The following is a 16,325-nucleotide window of genomic DNA, read 5'->3' on the forward strand; positions in this document are numbered from 1 at the left end:
ACATATACATGTATATGTCCACACATGTACATCACGTATGTGGATGATGAAGGAAACAGAATGTTTTCTGGTATAATTAGAGAAAGAGCTCAGGTGTGCAAAATTACAGCACATAAAATTCATCATGCCATCAATGTAAATTCTGGTAGATTGGGTCTGAGGAGTGGTTACAGTACATTTATACACAACATTATAGCACAAGCAACTATCCTCGAAAGACAGTAACTATGTCAGCTGAAATTGCAAAATTTCTTACAGCAAATCAAAGATAGTGCACTATTAGCCATGTGATGGTTAGCAAAGTTAGCACAATTGTTGGTACTACTGACAGAATCAGGAGCATTATTATCACTATTATTAATAGATTTAGGATGATGGCTGTCAAACTTATTGCTATTACTGTTATTACAGTTGACATTAATGATATCCACACTAGATTATGGTTACTTCTATCACTAATACTGGCACTGTGATTATCAATAGTATTTTTAGCCACATTATAGATGTTGTTAAAAATAATAATAATAGTTTTTGGAAATGTGCAAGCACACAGATATGATGGCATTAGGGATGTTCTGGCCAGCAGAATTGTGGTGGTTCATATTCCCTAAACAATAGTCACTGGAGTTGATGTTACTGTTACTAGGGGTATTGGGAGTGTCTAGGCCATTGTTAAAGCTATGGGTAGAGGGGGGCAGGGACCTTACTATTCCTATTAATGCAGTTATAGATGATCTCCAGGTAGGAATTCTCAGGACTGTAGTAGAGGCCTGAGCTAACATTTACTCAAAGAAGTAATAATTGACCCCAGGTTTGGTGTTGTGGATTCATTAAAGATGGACTGGTACTTATGTTGAGGCAGGAAGTTGGAATTGAGGATGCTAAATGAGAGTTTAGGAAGAGATTTAATTTGCAAAAAGAACAGAGGTGCAAGCCATATGGTTTTGTATTTCCTACTCTTTGAATTGTGTAGGATTACAGGGGTTAACTTGAGGTGACTGAGGTTTGTGCATCCACAGGACCTGCCAAGTTACACAGTTAATAAGAACTCAGTCAGTAATAAAAGTAGTGTGATGCATAATGCTAGGAGTGCTAAAAGTAGAGGTAAGTTTAGAAGGAGCACCATTATTATGAGGAGTTAATTTGATTTTCAGTCTAGTGTTGAGGATATAGGAAATCTTGGAGAATCCACTAATAAGGAGGGCCTGGTTTAGTAAGGAGTATGACTTTAAAATATTTTCATTAGTGGAGAGGTTGAAGATCCTAAAAGAAATGCTGTTGATAATGCTATTTAAAATGGATTTAGGGTGATTAGATTGGACATTAACACATAAAGCGCGACGGGCCATGATCATGGCTGTCAGGCGCAAGTCAACAGGCCATGATTGTGACCCAGATAGATGCATTTATTTTATGGGTATTTGTTGGGGTCTAATGTCACTCAAATGCTCCGATACCCCTCAAAATGCAAGAGGACTAATAGTTCAACTAATGGCTTTTCAGATCGTGTAAAACTTGCCACCATTAAGAAGATATTTTAACTATTTTTTTGTTTTTTATGTATGCATAGTAGTCTAATTTTCATAAAATGTGCTATGTAAGTGCATATCCCAGTGCTTTATGGGTTAATATATTGTAGGGATTCATTAGGTTTATGGTATGGGTAGCATAAGCTAGATTCTAAGTCAAGAGTGATGTTTAACAAGTTGGTTACTTTAATACTATTTTCAAAGGAGATAGAGAGGTTATAACTTTCAAAAACTTGTGGAAAGTTTTCCAAATATGCTCAATGCCTAACTTCAAGCTCCCAGTGGATATGAAGGGAGTATCACATCTATATAGAGACCCATTAAACCCAGAGAAGTGTTCGTTAATCTGAAATAGGAGGAATGGGCCCATGGTGATATCATAAGTAGTTGATAGTAGAATTTCAAGACCAATATTTGTTGTTAAAAATATGAGTGTTTTCATGTTATCAAAATAATATTGATATCTGGACAAGAGAGGGTGTGAGTTTCCTAGCTTTATTTCGGAGAATGAAGAAAACTGAGACACATTAATCAGATATCAAACTATAGAAAGGAGGGTCAAGTGACGTATTCTTCATAGAATTATCCCTATAGTAAAAACAAAAAAAAACTCTTCCTCTCAAACACAGATGATGTGATTACTCCCCATCATGTCCAAAATCTGATTATTCATAAAGTTAAAATGTCATGTGATTGCAACAAGCCTGCAGCAGCTGATACAATACTTTTCCACATGGCAGTTAGCCATTGCCAAGTGTCAAAAATGTTATTAAAAACATGCTTGAGTGCATAAATGAAGATAAAAAATAGAATCTTTTAATTTTTTTGTGTGCATATGTGCATGTTAAAATCTTGAAAATGTATACATCTTTTAGGCTATTGAAGACGCCTCCCAGATTTTAGATATATCCTCATCATAACTGTTGCAGGTTGTTTACTTTGAGGTTCCTTTTTTTTTATCATGAGAAAATGCATGAAAAATTGAATTACATTGACATAATGAGGAATAAAATACCAACACAAATGTGTAGTGATGATGCAGTAGGAAATTCAAGGATTGATTTTGTTCCAGAGAGTAGTATATCAATAGTATATCCCAAAGAGGGAAGTGATGAAATTGGGAATTCATACATATGAGAGTTAGTAACAATCCCATAGTGTCATGGACATTCAAACAAAATTTTGAGGTGTTGTTCATGTTTGTCTTCCATGGAACTTGCCACTCATAAAAAGTCAATATAAGCAAACTCATAGAGTAGATCCCATAGGATAGTGTCTAAGAAATACTGGAATGTTCAAGACTAAAAGGTATACAAAGAAATTCAAACTGAAGAAAGGGTGTTGCAACATCTGTTTTGCTAACAGCTTTCAGCTTGACACTAGTCTGGTCTTACTAAGTCAATTTGGGTAAAAGTCTGAGCATTTTCCAAGGCAGAAGAAAATTCGTGCTGTCCATAAGACCATGGCCATTAAAATCATTGGCGTATCCCGACCCAACAGAATTTTTTTTCCCCGTAACTTTCTGAAATGCATATTTTTTATGAAATTTACGAGGGTAACGATTACGATTAATTTAATAACATTATAAAAAATATTGCGAAGTAGTTTTGGATCATTCTGCCCACTTAAGTCTTTATTTACCAATTTCTGATTAATATGCTTGAAATATCGACATTATGAAATCTACGATCTCGAAAATAAATTTCTACAAAATACCATTTTAAAAAGAGTTGTGAAGGAAAAGGCTAAGGGCGGAGTATATTGTTAACAACATCGTTATTATACACTCTAGAAAACATATCTGTGCAAAATTTCAGCAAGCTATGCAGTAACAGGTGCATGCATGGTGGTGTGATTAAAAAACATGCTTTGCAACCACTTGGTTTCAGGTTCAGTCCCACTGCGTGGCACCTGTGTCTTCCATTACAGCCCCGAGCCGACAAACACAATGTGAATTTGGTGGACCAAAACTGCATGGAAGCCTGTCATTTATAATTATTTGTGTCTGTTTGCCCCCACCACCACCTATAGTACATAACTTTACCATTAATATTGCCATTTAATCAAACATTTATTAAGTTAATTAACGGTCATTTTTTTTAACTGAAAATATAACCTCGAAAATACTACTGCGATTAAAAATAGTAAATAATACGAGAAATATATCTAAAAAAAAAAGGGACACAAGAGAAAGTTCTAGATTTGGTAGGCTCAGTAAATTTCTAGATGAACAATAAAGAAATTTGTGTTAGCGGTTAGCGTGTTTACATTTATGCAGTTTCAATAAGAGTTTTCATCGTCTTTAAAAATCACAAAAACAAAAAATAATCATAATGTTGACGAGAAAAGTAAACGACAAACAAAGTAGCCAACACTGACCGTAATTTGCGGCATGATCAAAGACACAAGTAAACGAGTTCGGAACTGATAATTTACCGGAAGTAGAATGAAAACCATACAACGAAGTTCTGCACTAATTTTTATTACAGGAGTGAGATTTTAAGGGTAAATTATACTAGATATGATCAAAAATAAATTCCAACACTGAACTTTTATGCAATATCTCTTAATTTAAAATGTTTCCTTAAATACGAACGGTTAGTAAATTATATATACTGGTAAAATATTCTGTTGAACTGTTTCCTTAAATGGACTTAGGTATAAATAGATCTAAACAAGCCGATTAAGCTTGTTGAAAAGTAATACCTAAATGCATTTATACACACAAATCACTCAAAGGAGCTGTTTCGTATCCCGACATTAAATACCTGAATACCTGTACTTTACATCACATTGTAAAGTTGTAGAAAAACAAACATTTTATTTCTATTGAGAACTCAGGGTATTTGGTAGAGTTTGGGAACATGTCTCACCCTGTGACGTTTTATTTACTTATCTTACATTTTTTTCGACAATTACTTCGAAGGTTACAATTGATTCTAAATTGTTTTTCCTTTTCAGAATTTTAGTGTGTGTGTGTGTATACGTGTGTCACTCAACCACCACTTTTCAGTTCGAGTACTCGAACAGCTAAACGTTTTTTTTGGTTATATTTGATCTTTTCTTAACATGATTTCCAGGGAAATACGAGACTATGATTTTGAAAAAATGTCCGGTAATCATTGGTATTACATATAGGATCGCCCACATACATATTTGGCACTCCGTCGAGGGTTCCAGTTGATCCGATCAACGGAACAGCCTGCTCGTGAAATTAACGTGCAAGTGGCTGAGCACTCCACAGACACGTGTACCCTTACAGTAGTTCTCAGGGATATTCAGCGTGACAAGGCTGACCCTTTGAATTATAGGCACAACAGAAACAGGAAGTAAGAGTGAGAGAAAGTTGTGGTGAAAGAGTACAGCAGGGTTCGCCACCATCCCCTGCCGGAGCCTCGTGGGGCTTTAGGTGTTTTCGCTCAATAAACACTCACAACGCCCGGTCTGGGAATCGAAACCGCGATCTTATTACCGCGAGTCTGCCTCCCACATACATATATCTGCAGGTCTAATAGTAACACCAAAACAATCTGTGAAAAATAGACTGCACATTACGATTTGGCCAAAAAAACAAATCAAAATTTGGCACTGTCATGCTATTAGCTGTCAGAAGTGAAAGTGCTCACTGCTAGTGAAGTATCTGCCTGCCTGTTGCTGGCCTGTCGATTCTTTGGCTACTGACAGCTAATACTATGACTGGCCGGAGCGAGCTATATGTCTGTCTGTCTCTCTCTCTCTCTCTATCTATCTATTACTCGAAAGTTCGCGCGTCCGAGCTAGCTAGTCGTGAGTAGAAAACACAAATTTAATATAAAAACATATTTCCTGAAATTGCAAATTATTTAAAATATAAAAATATAATTTTCAACAGAGAGAATTTATCAAAATAGAAAACAAATGAAGTTTGAAGTTTTAAAATAATAGGATCGACTACTCACGACTAGCTAGCGCGGACGCGCGAACTTTCGAGTAATAGATAGAGAGAGAGAGACAGACAGACAGACAGATAGCTCGCTCCGGCCAGTCATGGTATTAGCTGTCAGTAGCCAAAGAATCGACAGGCATACAGGCAGACACTTCACTAGCAGTGAGCACTTTCACTTCTGACAGCTAATAGCATGATAGTGCCCAAAATTTTAGTTCTTTCTCCAAGTTTTTTTTTTAGTCTTCCTTTTTTTTTCTTCTTTCTTTTTTTTTTTTAGAACGGTATACTTTACAATACAATGATTATATTTCTGAAAAAGTTTCAGTTTTTTATATCATTCCTCCTCCAGTTTTCGGAACGACGCCCGCCTGACAGAAATAAGGAGAAATAAGCATTATTAGCACAATACTTTTCAACTCTCAAACTATTATTCCCCACCACAACTGCCACCAAAAATTTATGGGTACTTTTTGTACTCTCATTCTTTGAATGGCATTTTTTTGAGAAAACAAAATACAGGCATACCTCACCCTACGTCGTTAATTGGTTCTAGGAGACACGACTTAAGTCGAATTAACTTGTCTCTAGGCCAGGCGAGGCCAAATTTACTTGTCTCTAGGTTAAACCGATAATAACCATTCCCAGTTCTGTACTTTATTTATGGATGAATTTTCAATTATACATGATTAATTAAAAAAATTATTTTAAGCTTACAAACAAATTATTTTTTCTTATTCATGGCGGTGTTCTTCATCCCTGTATCTTTAAGATTTAACATGTGCTAAAATCTTGTCCTTGTTATGTACAATCGTCGATACAGTTGTCCGACTCATCCCGAAAGATCGTGCAATTGCTACCACTTTTGCACCTTTTTCATAGCGTTTTATCATAGTCAGTTTATCTTCCAGCGTTATAACATGACGCTTAGCACTTTCACTATGAATTTTCTTATGAGCCATGGCGAAAAAATAAAGTCACAAATGAATAAGAATGAGAAAGTAGCCGATAAACCGACATAAACAAATCTGAATTCAAAACAATCACGGGAATCACAAGTGACAACGATGCCTAATTGTAGATATTGGAATTACAGTGCAATATGAGCTCCAAAAGACTGATAAATAAGACAGCGCAGCTAATTTCATGATTTCGTTCACTTAGCTACACTACTTTATGGTGTGTATTTTAACATTTACTGTATGTATTTTAATATAATTTTATATGCTTTTATTCTTATTTATTTTGCAGTAACATGATTTTATGTGATTTTAACTGTTTTCTTATGATTTTACGATTCCAGTATTTGTGGTGGACAGACGTAAATTTGAGTAATATAACTTCACTTGATTTTTATTTTTCCATATATTATTTTTGAAAACCGATGTATAATCGAGAACGACTTAAGCCAAGGTATGCTTGTACTTGGTCTCCATATTCTTCTTTCTTTGTCATAGGTTGGACAAGTTTTAGAAGATTAAAATCAATTTAATATATTGGTCATAGCAATTTGTCCATTTTTTAAATCCTTACAGCCCAGATCTTACTGGGGTATGATGCTTCCCACCACCACCATGTGAAATACTGCAAAGTTAAAATCAAAATGTTGATAGAACAGAGGAATGAAAATTTACTGTCATCTGTGAATTGGAGATGTGCTAGTAGCTCACTGTTGATTGTCCAGTCAATGTTTCTGATGACCATTTCTAGACATGTTGTGAAAGGCTTTGAAGAGACAGTATCACCTTATTTGATACTTTTCCCAATTGGATCTGTAAACGACTGTGCGAAGTGAAGTGACAAGAATGGCTCCTTTGCACAGTTGATACAATAAATATGAAAAGAATAAATGCGTATAAGTGCCAGAAGGAAAAGAGAGACACAACCGGGTAGAATGTTTAAGAGAAGATTTTATTTATATACTAGCAGTATAACCCGACCTTGTCCGGGAGTGACTTATTACGCCATCTACGATAAGTCTTGGTAGGTGAAAATCAACTAAAAAAGAAAGCCTTACAACGAAAAAACCCTTATGATGTTCATAATTCAAAAGATGATGAAATTAATAGGGAAACTCTGAAGGCTGTTTTGCGTAAAATTATTAAGCGTACGTAAATTTCATCCGTCTAATTGGCTATAGAAATGCTTATGCAAAACAACTTTTTGCGTTGCCTGATTATACATAGCAGGGTGATCCCTTTTCACAGGAGCTAGGACGGCAATTTGTGATGAAGCAATTGCTGGTGATCTGTTGCTACACAGTTTTGCCAGAATTCTATCAGATTGGGCAGAAGATGTTGATACACCATTTTGCATTATGTTCAAAGTAGCTTTTGTAATGTGGTGAATTGCTGCAGTCTGTTGCTGTCATTTTAAACCGGTTGCTTTCTTTCCCCAGCAAACTCTCTTCTTTGGAGGCATAATCTATGTATATATTAAACAGAACAACAAAAGTTATAATAGATGGCAGGGTCGGTACTTTTCACATATCTGTAATTTTTCAGATTAACACCCTCACGATTACCCAACCCTAATCCTAACACTAACCCTAACACTAACCCTAAACCCTAACCCTAAAACCCTAACCTTAAAACCATAACCGTAACACTAATCCTAACCCTAACCCTAACACCCTAGTGAAAATCGTGGTATATTTACAAAACATTGACGAACATGAGTTATATTTTACTGAATGATTGTGTACTTGCACGTGTATGCGTTTGAGAGAGCGAGAGAGGAAGAGGTAGAGAGAGGGGGAGAAAGGAATAGAGGTAGTTAAAAGTTTTCTTATGACGGCTTCTCTTCACTGCCTATTACTTCATTAGAAATATACGAATGCACATACGCACATAATAGAGAAAAATGAAACAAATATGGACGACTTGCTCTGAAACACCACCGAATGAGGAACGCTTCTCAAAAATAATCACGCAGTTGTTTCCTTCAAAATTCCTACATGCTCGAAATGTACACACATCAAGGTATATTTGTAGAAAATTTCACAAAACAATATTCATTTTCCTGGAAGTTAAGAGGAATTTAAGTGGAATTTCCGAATATTGTACCCTACCCCCTCCCGAAACACTTTCACCGAAAATTTCATTAAAAAATATTCATTTTTCTGAAAGTTATGACCTTCCAAAGTCGGTGGTTACAACTCTGTAGTTATGCCACATTGACAAACATGAGTTATATTTTTGTGAATAATTGTGTTTACTTGCACGTGTATGCGTTTGAGAGAGCGAGAGATGAAGAGGGGGAGAACGGGAGCAATGTGTATGTTGTCACAGATCACGTATGTGTGGTTGTGTGTGTTTTTACGTATCAATGTTATGAAAAATAGGTAAAGAATACTGAGAGAAAAGTTTAATCTATGACGTTGTATGTATCACTTTCTCTCTCTGTTGAGCGCGTGTGTAAGAACGACATTCCAGGTAGAAGGGAAGAAATATAAAAGTTGCTACAAATAACAGCCAAATCTCCCTTAAATCACGCAAAGTAAACGGAATTTAAAAAATCTAATTACTGCACTGGAAAGTTCACATTGAGAAAATTCCATTGGTGTAAAAAATTTTAAGAAAAAGTGGAAAATGTGGATTTCTATAGATGCAATACACACACACACTCACAAACTCAGCTTTATAGATATAGATTAACATGTGTGCATCATATATACATAATGATAGATAGGCCGTCATGAGAACAAAGTGTGTTTGCGTGTGCGCATAGGCATGGATGTATGTGTGTGTGATAAGTACAGAGTATTGAAAGAGTCTATAATATGCTATTAGAAGAATGTTCAGACACAAGGATGATAAATACCAGTTCATAGTCAAAGTACACGATAGGTGAAATGCTGTATCAAGAAGTTGTGGCTGTAATGCAGAGCCGGTTGAAGTACATGTCAAATAAGAAGTTGTGGCTACAATGCTACTGTCGTCGGTCACTTGTTACAGGAGGTTGTCGCAGGCTGTATTTGCTGTTAACCATGGTGAAGTAATTCACAAACAGTGTTGTGATAAAACCTGTGTGAGTGTTGCTGGTTGCTGTGTACATAGAGAGCTGATGTTGATGTTAGGACGAATGCTGGTGACAGAGATGGAGGTCACTGAATGCTGCTTGGACGAAGTTGATGAGTCTCCATGTGGCTGCTGTTGTGTCGTCGCTGGAACTGGCTGTGTCCTGTGTGGTCAGTGGCTAGACCTCAAAAGGTCTGGAACCGAAAGACATCGACTCGGTGTGTTGCTGAAGTTTTATACGGTGCAGTCGACTCACCGGAGGTTTAGAAGAGACTGTCTCACATGACCATATCAGAAGGCTGCGATTGGTTGGGTTGCATATTGGTGCGCAATAGACAAATTGCGCCAATACCAACCAATCAGAGTAGTGGACACAAAAGGGCAGCCAAAGGCTAACTGTTATCTACTATGTCCATATTTATGTATAGAGAGAGAGGAATTTCCCTCAAGTCGTATGCTACAGATTTCTTACTGGTGACCATAGCAGAACTATATCAGTGGTGTTTGCATCCTTGAACAGTTTGATGTATTGCACCTCAACTCCTTGAATTTCCTGAGATTTCAACATGTGTTCATCTCAGTGCTATTGAAGGCCTTTTCATAGTTGATAGAAGTGATGCTCAGAGGCAGCTTGTATTCTTTCGCTGATACTATAAGCTATATTAAAGTGAATATATGATCCATCACACTAATTCTTACAGAAACCTGCTTGCTCAGTTGGCTGCTAGTCAGTGAGATATTTCAATAATCTTGAGACTATGACCCTTGTAAACAGCTTGGAATTATAGTTTCTTAGATCTTCTTTATCACCCTTCTTGTGAAATAAGATTGTGTGTAACTCTTCCCAAGGTAACGGTATTTGATTCTCTTTCAGATGGTGATTGAAGCATAGAACGAGTATTTTCCACAGCTCTTCTCCTCTACTAAACACCTCTGTTGTCATACCATCTTTCCATGGAGTTTTATCTGCTTTCATAAGCTTGATGGCATTTTCAATTTCACTGAGAACAATAGGTGGCACTTCTGACATTTGCGTTGGTGGCGTATCTGACTTCATCAATGATTTTAAAAGGCTGGTGTAGAAGGTTTTGGATGCCTCTTTCATGGCCTCTTTGTCATTATGAGCCTGTAGGAAAATGTGATTAGCACTTGCTGGGTGCTTCACAATTCCATACATAGTTCATGGAAGGAAAAGGGTTAAATGAGTATAAGTGCTAGAAGGAAAAGAGAGACACAATCAGGTAGAATGTTTAAGAGAAGATTTTATTTATATGTTAACATGTGTGTGCGTCATATATACATAATAATAGACAGGCCGTCATGTATTCAAAGTGCGTGTGTACAAATATGGATGTATGCATGTGCTATAAGTACAGAGCATAGAAAGAGTCTATAATATGACGTTAAAAGAATGTCCAGACACAAGGATGATAAATACCAGTTCTTAGTCAAGTTACACAGTAGTTGAAGTGCTGTATCAAGAAGTTGTGGCTACAATGCTGCTGCCAGTTACTTGTTACAGGAGTTCTCGCAGGTTGTATTTGCTGTTAACCATGGTGAAGTAATTCACAAACAGTGTGGAGATAGAACCTGTGCGAGCGTTGCTGTGTTGATGTCGTTAAGATGATGGTGGCAACAGAGATGGAGGTCCTCAATGCTGCTGGACGAAGTGTGGATGAGTCTGCATGTGGCTAATGTTGTCGTCACTGGAACTGGCTGTGTTCTCTGTGGTCAGTGGCTAGACCTCAGAAGGTCTGGAGCCAAAAGACACTCGACTGTGTTACTGAAGTTTTATAGCATGTAGTCGGCTCACCGGAAGTTTAGAAGTGACTGTCTCACGTGACCTTATCAGAAGGCTGCGATTGATTAGGTTGCATCTTGGCACGCAATAGTGCAAGGGACAAACTGCACCAATACCAACCAATTAGAGTAGTAGACACAACAGGGTTAAAAGGTGCAGCTGAAGGCTGGCTGTTATCTACTACGTCTGTATTTATGTATATATAACATAGAGAGAAAAGTTTCCCTTAAGTCGTACGCTACAAGCCCATTTCTCTCCAGCATCATTTTAGACTTTTCCTTCCCTTTAAAGCAGGGGTCAGTGAACTGGGGTAAATATGAAATTCTTGGGGGTAATTAGACGTAAGTAAAATTATATAAAAAAACGTGTTCCTTGTTAATTATGATTTTCTTCCTTTCCATTCAAGGGGGTAATGTCGGCATAAATAAATATATTTTGGGGTATTTGGTTAAAAAAAGGTCCCTGACCCCTGCTCTAAAACTTCAGTCAACTTCTCAAAGACATTTTCAAGAGGTTGCTAAGAATCTTTGATACTCAAAGGCCACCAAGGAATCAGATAACAAACCTTACTATATGTACCAACAATTGCAGGGCTTTGGCAAGGAGAACTGATTGGATAGAAATTATCAAACTTTAAACTTCTGTAACATTTTTCAAGAATAAATGAATCACAACTTTATGGCCATATTCGAAGAAACAGAGGTTTGGAATACATTATCAAGAGTAGAGGGAGGTGGCTTTGAGCAAGTTAGGAGGTTAAAGCATGATAGGACAGAGATAGGTGTCTTATTTGGCTACCTCAGTAGGAAAAGAAAGGAGAGGAAAGAGAGATATAGTTAGAGAGAAAGATAGAGAGAGACAGTCAGAGTGAGAGAGAAATAGATAGTGGAGCAGTGGGGGAGGAGTATAAGTGGTACAGAGGAGATAGAGAAGGATGTTCCATAAGAGTGTGAGGGGGAGATGTTTAGAGAGGAAGAGGTGACTGTAGGAAGTGCTGGTGCGAGAAAATAGAGTGGCTGGGTGGGGTGTTGTATGTAGATATGCTAGGGTATGGAGAATGCACAGATAGATATGTGAGGGAGAATGAAAGGGCCTGCAGGGAGTGGTGTTCATGGGTGCTGGGATGAGGAATTGGAAAGATGAGAGAGTTTTGACAGGACAGATTATGTGTATCTGTGTGAGAGGGGAAGCATAGCCATAAGGACATACCCATATGTATGGATGACCACGATTTTACTTGTTTTCTCAAGCACAGTTAATTGCCAGAAATCTTGGTCCCTTGTCATCTCCTATGTATGTGTGTGTGTGTGTATGTTTGTATCAGTGGTGAAGGGTGACTAGGAAACTAGGGCATGCAGTCCACCACACACACACTCTCCTGTTCCCCCCCCCCCGCCACGTGAAAAGTGTAGTATTATATGCTTTGAGATATGGAAAGTCTGAAAATGAAAATAGCTTCCCCACTACGATGACCCATTTTGAAGTAGTTAATAAGACACAAGAAACATACATACAAACATTTCTAGAATATATACAGGAATCCCATGATTAATGCACAAAAAATTTTTGAGACTGCCCCTTAATATAAACGGTGTCAAATTTGATTAACTCATTTCAATAAGTGTTTTTTTTTTTCTTTGTTTTTGTTTTTTGCACAAACCCTTTGAAGCATTGACAACACCTCATCTTCTGTTCCGCACCAATCTTTCATGCATGAGGTTGTGTGCCACACCTACTACTGCTTAACTAGTATATTCAAAATAAATTGACAAAACTCCTTGAAATTCTATCTAAAGTCATGTAGTTGTCTGATTTTTTTTTCTTTTTTCATAAGTTTATAGAAAAGATCTGGACCCCTTTGCCAACTTACCACCTCAATATGGCTACAATATTATAAGTGGGAGTATTTCCATTTCAAAGTTTTTGAGTGGTAATTAATAGGTGAAAAGTTTTTTTATTTGATAATAATTTTTATAAAAAGAATTTTAGAAAAATTATCAAACAAAAAAAGCTTTTTACCTATTAATTACCACTCAAAAACTTTGAAACGGAAATACTCCCACTTCTAATATCGTAGCCATATTGAGGCAGCGGGTTGGCAGAGTTGTTAGCAAGTTGGACAAGATGCTTTGCAGTATTTCACCCACACTTGCACTCTGAGTTCAAATTCTGCTGGGGTTGATTTTGTCTATCATCCATTCAGGTATGATAAATTAAATACCAGTCAACCACAGAGGGTCAGTGTAATTGACTAGACCCATTCCCTCAAAATTTCAGCCCTTGTGGCTGCATTAGAAAGGAATATTGTAGCCATATTGAACCATGTCTATTTTTAAAGAACATTTTATATAGAAATAAAATCAGGAAAAAAATTTCTAAAAACAATGTTTTTTTCAGTGGAGTCTAACATGGCAAAGCATCAGTTAGATCATTCTAATTTTTTTCTTTTGCATTTTATAATTATAACGTTTTTTTCTAAGATAAAACAGCAGTCCATGAATTTTGGACCGCTTCCTTGATTTTTTGAAAAGTATCTTATATCTCACTGTAATAAAAATAAAATATACAAGTTAGAGTAAATTTGGATCAGATTTTTAATTAAAAAAAAACAGTAGGTGCTTTTTTTAAAGAATTCTATCTATTTGTATGATATTTTAGTTTTTAAGTACAGTTGACCATAAGTGAAAAACAACATTTATCTGCGCACAGATATAATTGAAGGAAATTGGTAGGATTATCACCAAATCCTCAATGTCGACAAAACTGACCTATTCTGGAAAAAAAATGTCAACAAGAACTTTTTTGGCAAGAAAAGAGGCAACGACACCAGGTTATGAGGCACCCAAGGATAGATTAACACTTCTACGTGGAGGTAACACCAAGGTTGAATGCAAATTAACACCGATGCTAATTTATCATACAATGAACCCAAGAGTATTAAAAGGCAGTAACAAACAATCCTTTTCTGTAATTTGGAAACCAATTGAAAGGGCTTGGGTGACAAAATAGTTGTTTGAAGAATGGTTCAATATGCACTTTTGTTACACATTTGAAAAATATTGCAAAAAAAAAATTAATAATGATTTAAATTTCTAAGTTCTTTTAGTTTTAGATAATGCCCCTGGGCATCCCACCTCACTTGATGATTTAAATAGTAATATGGAGGTTATATTTTTACCAACAAATACAACTTCTTTACTACAGCTGATGGACCAAGGAGTGATTTCTACATTCATAGCATGTGTGTGAAGAACTTTTGCCCAGGTAATTCAAGTTATAACTGGAGATAATTCAATCACTCTTGAAGAATTTTGGAAAAAAATTGATATTAAACAAGCAGTTGAAAACATTCACAAGCCTTGGAAGAAGTAACAGACAGCTGCAAGAGAGCAGTCTAGCAGAATTTTTTGCCTGACTGCACTAACGATTGTTTTGGCTTCAATAATCCCAACAACCAAGTTATTGATGAAATTGCTACAATTGGAAGGGACCTCTGCTTTGAGGAATTAAGGAATTAGATTTGGAAAATGTTAGAGAATTACTGGAATCGCTTCAAAAAAAAAAAAAACTAAACATCAACAATCTTCTTGGAATAAAGCATCAAAAGGCATATGAAGGAGAAGATGAAAAGGAAGCAGAAGAAATGGAAACCACACCCAAAGATATTTCAGTCAAAAAACTTGAAGAATTGTTACAAACAATTAAAAAAACCTAAAGAACTTGTAGGAAATGAGGTTGGCACTGGATGGGTGCCTCACAATTCCTTACATAGTTCGTGGAAGGAAATAAGTAGGAACAAGATCTCCGAACAAATAACAATAAAGATTTATTTATACAAAACATTTAATTTCTAGACAATCAGTAGCCAGGTCGCCTTGGTGTGGAAGCAGCAGGTCGGTAATTAATCACAATTATGAAGGCATTCTTCACAGATTCGCAATGTCGTGTATCGCCATCAGAATTCCAGTCACACGGAGCTGGTCTAGTCGCGTCCGGCTTGGTCGGCAGCAGGGGCAAAGAGAGAGAGAATGGCAGTGAAGCCTAGCTGCTGCTGATGACTGTGTATGCACATAAGGGGCTTCCGGCAGGTCTTTTGGAAGGCTCTAATCCCTGCACATGCATGGATGAAAGTTCCAAAATGGCGTCTGGAACCAGGCGTCACTACAAGGCTCCCCTTCGAATGCGGAAGCACGAAAATAGAAAGATTGTAGTGGAGCAAAAAACAAGATGGCTACCGATCACCCACAAGATGTGGCACAAAATATGACAACTCAAAAGAAAATAATTACAATATAAATGAGCATGCACAAAAAATTTTTTTACAAAATGTTCAATAGCAAAACATTGAAACTGTCCAGTACACAAAAGAACACCTGTCTGTCACAGGAAACACAATAGAGAATGTCAAATGTAAATAGTCTTTACAAGTTTCTTGGGCCAGCGATCAGTTTGGCCAGTCCTGGTTACATAGGGTCTGCTCAAGGCAGATTGTGACGATGAAGTTGGTATTGTAGGTGCTGGTGTTGTCAAAGGTGCATGTGTAGGTGATGGTGTTGTCAAAGATGCATGTGTAGGTGATGATGTTGGCAAAGGTGCATGTGTAGGTTCAAAGGTGGGCGTGGCAGCGGTATCATCAAAAGATTTGGACACCTCAAAATATGCTCTTTTAAGCCAATCTACAGAAACAGTTTCCGTACGACCATTCATATCAATCGGAAAAACTTTGGGTGTACGAGAAAGCACACGAAAGGGTCCTTTGTAAGGAGAAACAAGAGGTCCCTTGATAGAGTCATCCCGAACAAAAACATGCAACCAATTGTCAATATCTGATGAGAAATTAGAGGGTGGAGATTGGTCCCGGGAACCCATGGGCAGAAGATTAGAAAAATAGGTGTGAAGTCTGGTGACGTACGATGCCAGATCATGAAGCTGTGAAATGTCTGGCACCAACATCGTACCAGGCAATGCTAGCGTGGTACCACACAGCAGCTCTGCAGAGGAGAAACCCAGGTCTATTTGACAGCAGTACGACAGCCAAGAAGCACAATTGGCAG

General features: G+C 37.1%; 1 protein-coding gene across 2 annotated transcripts in view; it reads right to left on the bottom strand.

The window, feature by feature from the left end:
- Positions 1-5,634, bottom strand: part of LOC106867515 (protein unc-45 homolog B) — a 135,453-nt gene extending 129,819 nt beyond the window's left edge. Inside the window, exon 1 of one of the 2 annotated variants that reach the window (XM_089349256.1) lies at positions 5,468-5,634. Coding sequence is in view for 1 of the 2 variants with exons in the window: in XM_089349255.1 (XP_089205381.1) it covers positions 3,909-3,923 (15 nt within the window). In the remaining variant the exon portion in view is untranslated. Of the gene's footprint in view, positions 1-3,908; positions 3,978-5,467 lie in introns of those variants that run through there. The other variant, XM_089349255.1, reaches the window with a different exon arrangement.
- Positions 5,635-16,325: the final 10,691 nt, after the last annotated feature.

The sequence above is a fragment of the Octopus bimaculoides genome, chromosome 3, assembly GCF_046866305.1.
Source record: "Octopus bimaculoides isolate indiv1 chromosome 3, ASM4686630v1, whole genome shotgun sequence".
In the NCBI taxonomy this organism is placed as follows: domain Eukaryota; kingdom Metazoa; phylum Mollusca; class Cephalopoda; order Octopoda; family Octopodidae; genus Octopus; species Octopus bimaculoides.